Source organism: Vanessa tameamea, chromosome 2 (genome assembly GCF_037043105.1).
Source record: "Vanessa tameamea isolate UH-Manoa-2023 chromosome 2, ilVanTame1 primary haplotype, whole genome shotgun sequence".
Classification (NCBI taxonomy): domain Eukaryota; kingdom Metazoa; phylum Arthropoda; class Insecta; order Lepidoptera; family Nymphalidae; genus Vanessa; species Vanessa tameamea.
The window spans coordinates 12,676,837-12,691,411 of NC_087310.1; the positions used below are offsets into that span (position 1 = coordinate 12,676,837).

The following is a 14,575-nucleotide window of genomic DNA, read 5'->3' on the forward strand; positions in this document are numbered from 1 at the left end:
AATGCTCAAACTTCAAAACCGAATGTAGAGATGGTTGCGATTGGATAGAAAACTGATTTCTTATCTTTTATCAGTATATTTCATTGATATGAGTTTATTTATGCTTTATCTTTTTTATCAGAGGTGAAAGGCGGGAAGATAAAATGTTTTTGAAAACGCAGATTTTTAAGGCAATTTCATTTAAAAATCCAGTGAAGTTACCTCTTTCGTATTGGATTTTAGTTTTTATAAGGTTTGCTTTGACTTTGATACCGCAAAGAGGATACATACACCCAGATGAATTCTTTCAAAATGTAGAAGTAATTTCAGGTACGTATCATTATAGTATTTTCAAAAGTTGATCTCACTGAAAAAGTATTGTTATTATCATTGTTGTCTTAGTTGCGAGGCAACCGTCTGAGTTTCCTAAAACACAATAATTGATATATTAAAGATAATTAAGCAGTAATCTATTTAGTGGTTTGTATTAGATGCGAAACAAACAAATTATTGCTTTACAATTATTACTATCACTTCATTTAAAATGAAAACTTTATTAACTAGATTATAATCAATCAAGCCACAGAATGATTTTGGCTTTGGATGCTTTATAATAAATTGTTTTATTATACATAAACATTATAGACATAAAGTTAATATCTATTAAAATAATATCCTTGTTTCTTTTGTTTATTGCAAACTTATCTTAAAAAGCAATTGACTACATCATATCATAAACATTTTTTTTCCTTGCAGGTGATATATTTACAATCGACGTAGCTAGAACGTGGGAGTTCAACCCTAAATTTCCTGTACGAAATATTTTTGTACCTAAAATCATACTAGGCCCACCCATTCACCTTATACGAATTCTCAACCCATATACAAAAAACCTTATCAATATTGACTTGAAAACCCCCTACTACTTGCTTACTTTACCGAGGCTATTTATTTGCTTCCTGTCACTCATCAATGATTACTGTTTGTATAGAGTATGTGCTATGTATGGACAGAATTTTAGAAATAGACTAAACATTTTTGCTACGTCTTATGTTATACTTGTATATTGCTGTAGAAGTTTCTCTAATGCCTTTGAAATGATATTTTTCTCTATCCTTCTATTTCTAGTAGCAGAATGTATGTACAAGTCAGATGTGGCAATATACCACAGGGAATTTTTGAATGAGAAATATAAGCAAGCAAAAACATTAGTGGAAAAAGTTAAAATTTTCAAACTGATAACTCATTTACCTGATCATTCTTTGAATCATGTCATATTTATTGCAACAATTGTAGTTATGGGGATATTTAATCGTCCAACATTTATTGGCTTTGCATTCCCTCCAATATTTTTCTGGTTACACAGGGGCTTGGGATCCAAAGTAGTCGGATTTAAGGACTTCCATTATAGAATATTTTTATTAATTCTATGTGGAATTCCTACAGTTCTCTTACTGATACTGGTTGATTCTGCCTATTATGGCTATCTAACTATGGCTGACATTGAATCCTTAAAAGTGTCTTGGGACAACTGGGTCGTGACTCCCTTGAATTTCGTACGATATAATTCCGATATGAGGAATCTCATTGAACACGGACTTCATCCACGGTGGCTCCACCTCGCCGTCAATGTACCGCTTCTATTTAATGTGATCGGCCTAATGGCTTTCTTCACAATAACGATACATATTTACAGGTAACATTATAATTAAAAATTGTTTGAGTGTACTGTGATCAATGTCGACTAGTTAATTTATTAGCCCTTCGATTTCAGATTCGTCCGCGGGCAGTACAGTAAGTTACCGAGGATACAAAGTATCACAGGGCTGATGATATTCTCAACTATCATTCCTGTTGGAATATTATCTCTTTTCCCACACCAAGAGGCTCGCTTCATCATACCTGTACTGGTGCCACTGGTTTTCTTGTACGGTAATAATTTATACCCAAACGACAGCGATGCTCAAAGAATTAAGCTATTGAAGAAAGTCCTTCGCATCGTGTGGTATATCCTAAACATAGTGTTAACATTGTTTTTCGGTTTCATTCACCAAGGTGGTATTTATCCATTTGTGAGTAATCTTCACCGGGAAATTAAAAGTTCTTACGGAGTGCATACGCACGTTATTACGACTCATAGTTACAGTATACCTACTTTTCTTCTTCAATTGGAAAGTACGAATACAATTTATAAAGACAAGTCAAGCGGTCATACCTACAAACTAGCTCCGACGACCTTTTTGAATAAATATGGTTCAATGCCGATGGAAAATATTTTTATAAAAGTAGATGAAGTATTAACCAATGCAGAAAAATTATTACATAAATATGAAAGACAGTATAGGTTTTATCTTGTCTCACCGTGTTCTTTGGAGCATAAAATAAGTCACGAGAGTAGTAAATATCCTCAAATCGATCTGAGGGAGGACTTTTCCTACTACCCTCACTTTTGTTCGGAAGCACTTCCCGAATTTCCTACCAGACATGATCAGTTCTGTTCTGAACATAACATGCTAGGAGCAAATGCATCTCGCGCTGTCGATCTGACAATGTATCAACGAATCTCATGTTACTTTAAAAGATTTTGTTTAAGAGTATATCGAATAAGTCCCGCAACGAACTTTGTAATCGATTATTAGTAAGTAAGTATTCGTATAATATTGCTCGATTATAGATCTCTTTTTAAGACATTATTTTGTTATGCCGATCTTAGATATGGGTTCAAATGCTTTAAATATTTTTAGCTCATTGTGAATATATATTATATAGTATTATTTCTGTACGTATGTATATCTTATCAGATGTAACATAATATATAATGTTTAACAGTGCTGTATCGATAGATTTTCTTTTTTTTTTAAAAATAATATAGAACTATTTCAAATAAAGTCGTCCACGTAGGGTGACATCACTTATATGACTGAATTTTGTACTGCACAGTGCAAGATGTAAATTCATATCTATTATCTGTTATTAACCTACACTCTGATACTGATGAACGTTTAAAATAGAGCATCGGTAATTATATTGTTTGACTAGATACCAAATGTTTCCAAATTTATGATAAAACGTGATATTTTATGATATTTAAAATATTTGAGTACATTTCTGGGACCGGTTTCAGCTAGTGATTGGTTTACATTTCATAAGCTTAGTTATTGTAAATATAGGAGCATTTGTATAAAAGTTAAGCATAAAACAATGAAACGGGACGATGTCTATGTGTGCAATGTATAATATAAAAAAAAAAGTACGTACTAAACATGACACTTCAAAACTTATAGCATAAATAGTTTAAGAGTTATTTGAAGGCAAATTATATTTGAGCTTTGCTTTAATTGCCTAAGGCTCTTCATTTCACTTGCGCCTGCGTTGTTTGTGATATTCACTAAATTTAAACTCTCGCCACGATTACCATATGAATAGAATTTTTAATTTTAGCACATGTTTCACAGACTTAACTTCCTAAGTAACACTAAAATATTGCTTTTCTTATTTATTGTTGTGAATTTGTGATATATGAATAAACAATTATTTTGGATTAACCATTGTAGTCTATAGTAATTACATTTGATACTTGACAAATTTTATAAAGAAAAATGTACGTAGGTATATAAATTAAAATTATTCATAATGATTTTTTTCAGAAATATTTTACTAATTATATTTTGTTTAAGTTTATAGTTATGTTCAGAGTACTATTAATATCTAACTCAGTGTAATGGTGAACTGCCAAGTCTTAGACTTCAACAGATAGCATCAAATACATTCCATGTTATGTAATTCTTAATTTCGCATTCCGTAGTTGTTTATGTTGTTCCAACAACTTCAATTAGCCTATTAATTAACAGCTTATGTTTGCCAATTTACTAAATGACCCGTTCAACCGGCGGCCTGATAGACATCTTCCGTTGAACGGCTAGGCGTTTAGTGAAATGGCTATCGTTTCATGTCCAAATTAACCAGTCGGCTGCGACGGTTAAATTTTACATTTACTGTCAATTAAATTGGCTTTGTTATATGAGACCTACGCCGTCGTTGTGAGTGGATTTTGAAAAATGTACTCTAGATCTAACAATTTAACGAAAGTCACTAGTCACGATTTTAGCAAAAAATACTCAATTTTATGAAATGCCATATAAATGTACCTATAAAACATATACAAGTGCCTACCTGTATTAATTTATAGTGTTGGTTGGTTTTTTGTTTTATGTTATATCTTGTTTAATTTAGTAAACGTATCTTTAATGAATGAATTATACAAAAAGAAACAATATTTGGCCTTTTAATTTAACCAACTATGTATGTATACTGTGAATATATATATATTCACATATACTTTGTGAGATGACATCAGGTAGGGAAGTCTGGAAGAAGAAGACATGCTGCGCCGACCCCAAGTAAATTGGGATAAGGGCTATAGAAGTATACGTACATCCAGGAGGATGATGATGTATGTATACTTGTATACCCTTTTACTATACCACCTCACTAAATTAATAATTAAAAAGGCATGTTAGCGCTTGCAGGACTCCCTTAAGCAATTATTTTGTGTTTTAGTCAACGCTTTGCGTTTTCCGACTTTTCAAGAGCCTTTCTAATTCACACTGGCCTAACTGATCTTAAAGAACTCAACTGTCATTAAAATATTTCAGACACGAAAGCAACGACTTTATTATGAACTGTATTAGGCTGCAAAAAAATAAACTTCCTTGGGAAACGAATATTTTTCATTAATAATTTTACTCTAATAAAAAAATATTCAATAGTTTAAATGATCAAGCTTTAGGCTCTATTGGACGAAATAGAAATAAGTTTATGTACGTCGAATTGTACATTGTTCCACTTTTCTCAATCAATTTTTGATATTCATGTAATAATGATTATTTAAGAATAATGGAGATTGAACATTTAAATCCTTTTTTCATCCTTAATGTGACATTAAATTACATGACAAATTTCGCATAGCATATTTCAGTCATTGTCTCGTTAGTCAGGTGCATTTGTGGTTTTAGTCACGGTAGCATGCGAAAGCGATCCCGTGACGCTCCACCGAAAAAACGGAGAGAGTATCGCTGGTTTTTTAGTGGGTATTTCGGGTGTAACAGGACGCACTAGGCACTCTGGGCACTAGTGAGTCCCATTTATCCCCACACTTCTTGTGGGGGAAACGCATAATGCGTTTTTCCATCGAGATCAAAAATAGGTCCATTTGCATTCGGATTAGGACAGAATCCATAAAAATAATTTTACGCCATTAATATCGTGCTTTATGTTTTTTTTTTACTCAGTGGTAACTTTATACGTCAAAGTTCGAACGAACCTTAGTCTCTTATGTCATAAGTGTCATAAATCCTACCTCTTTACGTCAAGTCAACTAACAACTTGAACTTCAAATATTGTTACATTATTATCTCGTTATATTTTATTATTTTGTAATTCGAAGGCATTTTTTAAATAAAGTATGAGTAACCAAGAAGACACTGTAAAAACAGCAGTGAATATGTGCTTAAAAGTCATAAAAATGTATGAATGGCTCTTGAATCTCTATGTTTTGGTAGGTTATGCTTGTGCAGATTGTAGATAGTATGTATGTATAGTATATTTTTGATTTTTTGTTAATAATCTTTATTTTAAGGATTTCTTTGTTGACAATCATTGGATGAAACTACCAATGTCATGGCAACGATGTTTTGGAGATATGGACCCAAAAGATTTGGGTGATATTATAAATGGGGAAAAAACTAAATGTATATTACCTTTGTCTTTCTTAGCTTTGTTAAAAGCCATTACGAGTCTTAACATACCCCGCACTGGTTCATACAAATATACAATACTTAATCAGGAATTAGAGCGTAATATAGGCCACCCTAAACTAAAAAACTTATATTTAAAACATGTTAAATTAAAAAAAAGGCATGAAATCAGTTTGATGTCTGATTTCGTATATAGTATGGCTATAAAGAGTAAGTGTAATACAGTACTAGATTTTGGATCTGGATTGGGACACCTAGTAAGAATACTCAACTATAAATATAACTTATCAGCCGTGGGAATTGAAATGCAGACACAGTTGACAGAGGAAGCTAGGTCTGTATTATTGGTATGTATGTACCCAGTTTTTATGTATGAAAATATTAGAAAAATAAAATGGAGAAGTTATAGTCAGGTGGTAAACAGAATACCTTTAAAAACTTAAAGTAATTTTCAGAAAACTTGATTTGGAATTTGAATATACTGCCAAAAAACATTTAACAGATGAATGTATGACCAACCTTGTTAGACCAACACATTGCAATGTCACATTGACGTCATTAGATCAGTTGCATCAGATATCATTACCAAAAAATGCTAAAAGGTATGGTTTAATTGGTCTTCATCCATGTGGAGATTTAGGTCCATTATTGATTAAACACTTTGTTAAAAGTAACAAGGTGAAGTTTATATGTGTTGTTGGTTGCTGTTACATGAAGTTATCATGCAATAATGAACCTTGTGGTTACCCAATGAGCACATATGTGAGGGAGTTAGATAATTCACTGACTTATGTTAGTAGAGAGATAGCTTGCCATGCAATAGAGACATACTGCCAAAAGTTATGCAGAGGTGACTATAAAGATTTAAAGGTAACTGTTTTTTTATTTTAATATTTTGACATACAAAACTATTCCACATAATTTCATAGTATTTAATAGTAAAAAGAAATATTTATATTGTAGGTACATGCCTACAGAGCTGCTTTAGAAAAAATATTGGTTGAAATGGATCCAGAATTCAAGCATATGCCAATCAGAAATGTGAAGCACACCAATGACATGTCATTTGAAAGGTAATATTGTATTGAAATTATTATTTCCTATGTGACATTGGTGAAATAATCTGTGCCCTGTGGCACAACTAAAAGCCATTAAACTCAGAATTGAATTGAATTTAAATTATTATAAATTTAGTAAAAACAGTTAATTATTCTTCAGTTAGTCAAAAGATATAACATCACAATATGGAAAATCGGAATGATAATACTTAGGGGCAGATTAACCATGTTGGGGGCCTATAGTTAATTTTATTCAAAATTTACTATGTTTATCTTGTATATTACAAAAATATGCCATCACTAACATGACCAGATGTCCCTTGTTAAGATTACGAGTCCCGGTAGTGCGCTTTTTTCAACCTTACGTAGGTGTGCAAGTAAAAATTTTAGATCTTCAAGACCAACCAGGTGAGACTTCTGACATTGTCAATTATTTAAACCAAGTGTTGACCTATAATATTTTGACGGCAAAAGGCGTGGCGTTTTTTGGGAACAATGCGAACGTCAATTTCGGAGGCACGGTTAGACGAGGAATTAAAATGTGTTAACGAAATTACAATGATCTCTGAAAAAGCCATTAATAGGTATTGGATGTGGAGCCCATGTAATTCACAATGCAATAAAATCTGCTGCAGACAGGTTACCCTTAGATTATGAAAGCATTATTGTGAAGATATATAAATTTTTCTATAGTTACACGATTCGAGTTTAAGCTCTAAAAGAGTTTTGCGCCGAAACTGAAACGGAATACCAACAAATGCTCGGCTATGGTAAAACCAGATAGCTTGCTCTGATGCCTGCCTCGGAAAGCGTTTTAAAAATGTATCTGCCATTAAAAAACTACTTTTTGAGTATTGAAAAATGTCCCCTGTTACTAAAAATATTTTTTGAAGATTCCGCATCCGAATTGTGGCTTTATTTTTTACACGATCAGTCTGAAAGTTTTCATCAAGCTGTATTGAAACTTGAAGGGCAGACCGTATCGGCAATGATGCAGTAAAAGAAATCAAACACGTAAAATGTTTGACTCAGAAACAGACTAATCAGTTTCTTCCATTTACGGTCCATCATTTAATGGTGAAATTGAAAGATAATTGTATACATGAAAAACATACAGACATAGATGAAGACTTTGTAAAAAGGACTGTTACAGAATTTTATAAAACAAGCCGTGAATATCTGGAGCAGTGGACTTGCTTTCTTACCGAAAAATGAAGATATTTTATTGGGCCGATTTAGGAATGACGCATGGAAATACGTCCAAAAATCTTTTGATGTATTAATTGAAAAGAAATATATTAACTGTGATAAAGTTACAGAAGTTTTTGATGAATTTACTCTAATTTGTAACTAAGTACATTACATCGCAGAAAGTGACAGAATGGAGTAATACAAATGTTTCGACGGAAACTCGTTGTTAATTTTTTCGTCGTTCTTGTCGTTCGTTTTTTATCTGCCTTGGGTCCTAGCCTGTGCGGGCTAAAATACTTAAAAACTGACCATTTCCCTCATCTTGACATTGAAATTTAGAAAATCCTTTATTAGCTATGCTTATGTTATAAAGTCAACCTGTGTGCGAAATTTAGCTTATTAGTCTCTGTAGTTATGGCCGTGAGGGTTTTAATTATTGTTATGCTTTCCAGCTATTGTGAAGCAGCTCTTCGACATTCTCCTCTCCAGTCATTGCAAACTAAAAATTTAGAGGAGGAATTGAAGCAATGGAAACGCGTAGTTGTTTTGTACACGTTGCGCCTCATGATCGCCCCACTTGTCGAAACTGTCATCCTTTTGGACAGGCTGTTATATATTTTAGAACATGGTATGTATTTAATGCAATATTTTCTTATGAACGAATCACACTTTTACGTAACTTAATGGTACATTTTACAGTAATTGAAAAAATAACATGACAAACCAATTATCAAAATTATATAACAGTATAATTTATAACTACCAGCCAAGAGTTCCGCTTTGGTCTTGAAATGAGGACTAAATAATGAGGTATCAATAGCTAGGGTATTGCTTAAATGTTACTTAGAGAACTTTATCGGCAGGACCTGGGTTTAGAATGCAGGACCTCGGGATCTGCGGCCTTTTGTCTAGCCACTGGACCAACGAGACAGTTAGATTGATATAAATAACAAATTAAGCTAATTACATAATGTCACAAGACACACAATGGTTCAAAAATAAAAGTAATAATATTCATTCGTATAGACATTTAATAGAAGAAAATACATGAAACACATTTACATATTTTACACATCTATCGCGATTATGTACAGATGTACAACAACAATTCACTCAAACTTAAGAATTCACAACGACAACATAGGTTTACAACGAAAAATCTTTTTGGCACATATTTTGTAGAATAACATTTATAAATAATACTTCTGTCTTTGGTCCGTGTCGATATTCCTCAGTTAAATAAATAAACTTTTCAAATATTTAGGTATCCTATACATATTTATAATACTCGCTTGATTTTTTTGGTAACTTTGTTTTAACGAATACTTTTCAGGTATACCCTGTGCAATATATCCCGTCTTTGATCCGAAGATATCTCCACGCAATCACATAATTGTTGGAATAAAGTCTTAATTTGTAATATTATAATGGTCATTTTATTTATTTGCTAAATATTTACTTAAAAACAAAAAATATATTAAAGTTTTTACTGTGATATGCAATTATGTAATATCCATTCAAGGAACGACCCAGGACTCTCCAGTTTGTGGTACTGTATTTAATATAATTATAATGCCCTTGAGTTGATGTGGAGCGACAGCATTATATATATATATATATATATTATAGTCCTAGTGCAATGTTTGAGTTACCGGTATTTTTGGGCATCTTAAATTTTTTTTTTCAGTGAATTTTTCCTATTTTACTGTTCATCTGTGAGTCTTGTTGAAGCTTTTTAAAAGAATATTTGTTGCTTTCTACTATTTTCACAAATATTCAAGTTTTTATACGATTTGATTTTGTATAACAACAATATTATACTGTGTTTTTTCGCCCATTGTGGTCTTTCCTTTAAGCAAACACACAGATAAAATAAAGTTTTTTTTTTTAATTGAACTTAATCTCTTATATAGAGACAACGTAAAGCGTGATCGAATTGCAACAAGCTTATCAAGTATTGGAAGGTCACAATGTTAAGTATAATAATTTAAATTTGTGATATATGTACTTAAATAGAACAAGAAAAAAAGATACTAAATAAACAATTTAAGGTTGTAGGGGTACTGGTCCCTAGCTTACTTGTTGTTACTATTCGTAGATATTTCTTGAGTAAAAGAACACTTTCTTGCTGGTCGGATCGGAATGATTTTATTTTAAAAATGTGTCGATATATATACAGAAACTAGGAATAATATTATCCAATGAAATAATTACAATGCATATTTACAAATTATTTCGTCCAAAGAAAACGCTTACTTTTCTACCAATAGAAAGTTACACAATTTACAATGATAAAAATTATGATTCAGCCAATTAAAAGTTATACATTAGAATTGAAAATATTTTGGAAATTAAACTACGAATTAAATGTTCGATTTTTCGACCAATGACGACGTCGCAATTTCGTATGTTCATTTCGTGTGTTGACACGAAAATCCGATAGAGCGCGCTGGGTAAGCGCCGTATGCGCTTGCCGATTTTCGCGTAGTATAAATAGCTCCCGAATTTGGTTTTTAATTTAGTCGGAGCGCGTCTCTGGACGTCGACGCATGTATGAACAATAATGTAGAATGCAATTCCTACATCACTCCCCTTCAAGAAAATCGTACCTTAGGTTTGATTTTTCTTCCAGATCTTGTTGTATATTCAGATGTCGTATTGGGTTGACGAGGTAGTTCTTCTGGTGATGGATTCGTATTGTAGTAGGCTGGTTTGAGTCTATCTAAACTAACGACTGATGTGCGTAAGGGCAATTGAATTTTGTAAAATTTATCGTAGCGTTTTAAAACTTTATAAGGACCATCGTACGGCGGCGTAAGCGGAGCTCGAACCATATCATTGCGCACAAACACATGCGTACACGTTGTTAGGTCTTTGTACACGAATGGTTTATGTTGAGAAGTGTGTTTGCGTGGCGCTGGTTGTAGCGTTGCCATGGTTTCCGTTAGGCGGCGTACGTACTCTGTGTCATTTATATTTGATTGTGTAGGCACGAAAAAATCGGCAGGTATTCGTAATGTTGTTCCGTAAGTCATTATTGCAGGACTAAAATTATCTTTTCTTAACGCCGTGCGTAAGCCCAATAGCACGGTGGGTAATTTATCCGTCCATTGTATTATGGCTTCTCGTGCTATCAGTGCCGCTTTTAATGTTCGATGCCATCGTTCGACTTGGCCATTAGATTGTGGATGATATGCAGTGGTTCGAATTCTTGTTATTCCGAATTTTTTCATTAAGGATTTGAATAGCTCGGATTCGAACTGGCGGCCTTGGTCCGTAGATATGCGTAGCGGGCAACCGAATCGTGCGATCCAGTTTTCATAAAAAACTTTAGCTACATTCTCGGCGGTAATTTCTTGCACCGGTACTGCTTCGGGCCACTTCGTACAGCGATCTATGATAGTGACGCAGTATCGATGGTCGTTTGACGGTGGTAGCGGTCCAATTATATCGATGTGTACATGTTCGAAGCGCTGCGACGGTGGAAATTGGCCTAAGGGTGTTACGACGTGTCGATGTATTTTTGCTCGTTGACAATTAATGCATGCTTTAGTCCATATTCCGACGTCTTTATTCATGTTGGGCCAGAAGTATTTCGTGGTTAGTTGTTTTCTTGTGGTCCGTACGCTCGGATGACATAGTTCGTGTTGCGCTTTGAATGCAGCATAGCGATATGTGTTCGGCAGGTACGGCCGCGGTGTGTCGGTAGACAGCTCGCACGTGATTGGTTGGCTTATTCCGGGCATCGCGATAGTTGTAAACCGTAAGTTCGGTTGATTTCGAATTGACTTTAATTCTTCGTCATTACTCTGGTCGATTGCTAATTGAGTAAAATCAATTATGGTTGGACACTGGATGTCTTCTATGCGAGAAAGAGCGTCGGCGACTTTGTTTTCTTCGCCTTGTATGTAGTTAATACATGAACAAAATTGACTGATGAAATGTAGTTGTCGTTCTCTACGTGGTGTGTCGGTACTCTTAGCTTGGCAATGTAATGCGTAGGCGAGCGGCTTGTGATCTGTGTACACGTTTACTTCGCATCCCTCGATGAGTCGTCGGAAGTGTTTTACAGCTGTATATATTGCTAATAATTCGCGATCATATACACTGTAGCGGCGTTGTGTAGCGCTCATTGCTTTTGAGAAGTAGGCGAGTGGTTTCCATGTATTATTAACTTTTTGTTGTATTACGGCGCCGAGACTATGATCAGAAGCGTCCGTCATGATACTGAGAACACTACCGGGGACTGGATGAGTCAGGGTTGTAGCTTCTAAAATGCTTTGGCGGCAATTTTCAAATGCTGCATCGGCTTCCGGCGTCCAGTCGATCGGTGTTTTATCGTTCTTTTTGCGGTTGTGTAAGTACTTATTGAGATGGTGTTGAAGTTCAGCTTGATGTGGTAGACAGTCTCGGTAGAAGTTAAGCATGCCGAGAAATCGGCGTAATTCGACTATGGTTTTAGGTTTCGGATATTTTGAAATAGCTTCGATGCGATCTTGAGTAGGTTTTATTCCTTCTGCCGAGACTTCGTAACCGAGAAAATTAATTTTGTTTTTTCCAAACTCACATTTTTCGATTTTCAATGTAACTCCGAATTTTTGTAATCGTTTTAATACTTCATGTAATAATTGAATATGTTTTTCTTCATTTTCTGAATATAGTAGAATGTCATCTACGAAACAGAAGCAATTTTCCACGCCTCTGAGAACTTCGTGCATGAATCGTTGAAATGTTTGACTTGCGTTGCGTAGTCCGAAAGTCATGCAGTTGAATTCGAAGAGGCCGAACGGGGTTATAATTGCGGTTTTCTGTGCATCTTCTTCAGCGATTGGTATCCAGTAGTACGCCATTTTTAAATCAAGCTTTGAAAATACTTTTTTGTTATGCAGTTGATAGGTAAAATCTTGTATGCGTGGTATTGGATAGCGGTCGGGTTGAGTGACCGCGTTTAATCTCCTATAGTCACCGCAGACTCTTAAACCGCCGTCCTTTTTCATTACAACATGTAACGGGCTAGCCCACGGACTGTTAGATGGTTTACAAATGCCCATTTCCAACATATTCTCGAATTCAGTCTTCGCAGCTTTGTACTTATCCGGCGGAAGCGGACGTGGTCGGGCGAAGAGAGGTGGGCCAGTTGTTTCTATATGGTGGACGACGTTGTGTTTCGAAGGTTGATTGAGAGACATCGGTCGAATTACGTCTGGATATTGCTTCAATATATGATAGTAGGCTTGGTTAGTCCCGATAACGTGTAATGTTCTTGTTTCAATTTCAGCGCCTGTTGATATTTCAATAGCATCAACTGAGAGATCAGTGACTTTATCTATGAGTTTCTTTTTGTGCAAGTCTATTAGCAACTTGAAATTACGTAGAAAGTCTGCTCCCAGGATCGATGTTTTAACGTCGGCAATGATGAAGGTCCATAGAAAATTACGTCGCAAGCCTAAGTCGAGTTTGACAGTCTTTACACCATATGTGTTGATTGGTGTATTGTTTGCGGCAAATAATTTGCAGGCGCTTTGAATTTGTGATTTGTTCCGATCTGTTGCTTTTAAAACAGATATGTCTGCGCCAGTATCCACAAGGAAACGTTCATTTGAGTTGCGATCGTAGACACATAGGCGGTTGCTTGTGAATGGGACATCGAGATCCGCCGTCGTCGATGTCGGAGCTAGTTTAAATGATTTGTAGTATCTTTTTTCATTCGCCTGCAACACGGTGATTCGCAACGTTTTGCTTTGTCGCCGAATCGGTAGTGATATTTGCATTCCCATGTTGCGTCGCCGGGCTTCACAGCTGATTTACTGCGATATGACGAGCTAGGACGAGATCGTGATTGTGAGCGGTAATGTTGTCTTGATTGATGTCTATATTTTGAGCGACCGCGTATCTCGTTTATTTCAAGTGATAGTTTTTCTAATTGTTTTGTTAATATTGCAAACTGAGTAGACACGGCATCGTTTGTCGGTGTTGATGTTGAGATTGCAGCTATAGTCGTAGGCTCGGAGTATTCGACCATCTTGTCAGCCATGGCCGCGAGTGTGTCTAGTGACGATTCCGTGTTGACGGACAGTACGACGCGTACCTGAGTGGGTAAATGATTGAGCCACTCGATCCGGAGACCGTCGTTGGTGATCATTCCGGAGCTGAGCTCTCTCATTTTGCGCAGTAGCTGCGAAGGTTTTTGATCACCTAACTGTAGACCGCTGATGAGCTTCTGGAAGTTTTTAACATCAGATTTTTCATATACCGCGAGTAGGCGGTTCTTTAATGTATTATATTTTTCTGTAGCGGGTGTTTCATACAGTATGTCAGTGACGTGCTGTAGGTCTGTTGTTTGCAGCTGTTGCAGGACGTATCTGAACCTCTGGTCATCAGATGTCTTCAAGGGGTCGACGACTGCTTCAAACTGTATAAACCAAGCTCGTGGTAGGTCTCGCCAGAAGGGTAGGATCCTTGACTGGACTGAGATTGCAGCGAGGTCCACTTCAGCAGGGATTCTGCAGTCTTGAGCAGTATTTTCTTCCATTATGAGTCGGCAGGTCACCACTGTAGGGGTACTGGTCCCTAGCTTACTTGTTGTTACTA

General features: G+C 35.3%; 2 protein-coding genes across 3 annotated transcripts; both read left to right on the forward strand.

Moving 5' to 3' along the window:
- Positions 1–12: 12 nt before the first annotated feature.
- Pig-z (Phosphatidylinositol glycan anchor biosynthesis class Z) lies at positions 13–4,216 on the forward strand. The gene is made up of 3 exons (XM_026642314.2): positions 13–309; positions 736–1,675; positions 1,754–4,216. Exons 1-3 carry the CDS (start codon positions 144–146, stop codon positions 2,616–2,618), a joined length of 1,971 nt encoding a protein of 656 aa, XP_026498099.2. The 5' UTR covers positions 13–143; the 3' UTR covers positions 2,619–4,216.
- A 1,155-nt stretch (positions 4,217–5,371) lies between these two features.
- Positions 5,372–9,412, forward strand: LOC113402385 (methyltransferase-like protein 25B). Of its 2 annotated transcripts, none has more exons than XM_026642622.2 (6): positions 5,372–5,536; positions 5,618–6,069; positions 6,191–6,605; positions 6,699–6,808; positions 8,437–8,612; positions 9,318–9,412. In XM_026642622.2, exons 1-6 carry the CDS (start codon positions 5,444–5,446, stop codon positions 9,395–9,397), a joined length of 1,326 nt encoding a protein of 441 aa, XP_026498407.2. In that variant the 5' UTR covers positions 5,372–5,443; the 3' UTR covers positions 9,398–9,412. The 2 variants fall into 2 exon arrangements, with proteins under 2 accessions (XP_026498407.2, XP_064072077.1); XM_064216007.1 differs by lacking the exon at positions 5,372–5,536 and having other exon boundaries at positions 5,571–5,699; positions 5,932–6,069.
- Positions 9,413–14,575: the final 5,163 nt, after the last annotated feature.

What these genes read in the sequence shown, in the direction of transcription:
- Pig-z (XM_026642314.2), top strand. Translation starts at nt 144, where the DNA reads ATGTTTTTGAAAACGCAGATTTTTAAGGCAATTTCATTTAAAAATCCA. An exon ending in AAATGTAGAAGTAATTTCAG is followed by an intron (nt 310 to 735) that starts GTACGTATCATT and finishes TTTTCCTTGCAG; the next exon opens with GTGATATATTTACAATCGAC. An exon ending in ATAACGATACATATTTACAG is followed by an intron (nt 1,676 to 1,753) that starts GTAACATTATAA and finishes CTTCGATTTCAG; the next exon opens with ATTCGTCCGCGGGCAGTACA.
- LOC113402385 (XM_026642622.2), top strand. Translation starts at nt 5,444, where the DNA reads ATGAGTAACCAAGAAGACACTGTAAAAACAGCAGTGAATATGTGCTTA. An exon ending in GTGACTATAAAGATTTAAAG is followed by an intron (nt 6,606 to 6,698) that starts GTAACTGTTTTT and finishes TTTATATTGTAG; the next exon opens with GTACATGCCTACAGAGCTGC. An exon ending in GTTATATATTTTAGAACATG is followed by an intron (nt 8,613 to 9,317) that starts GTATGTATTTAA and finishes AATACTTTTCAG; the next exon opens with GTATACCCTGTGCAATATAT.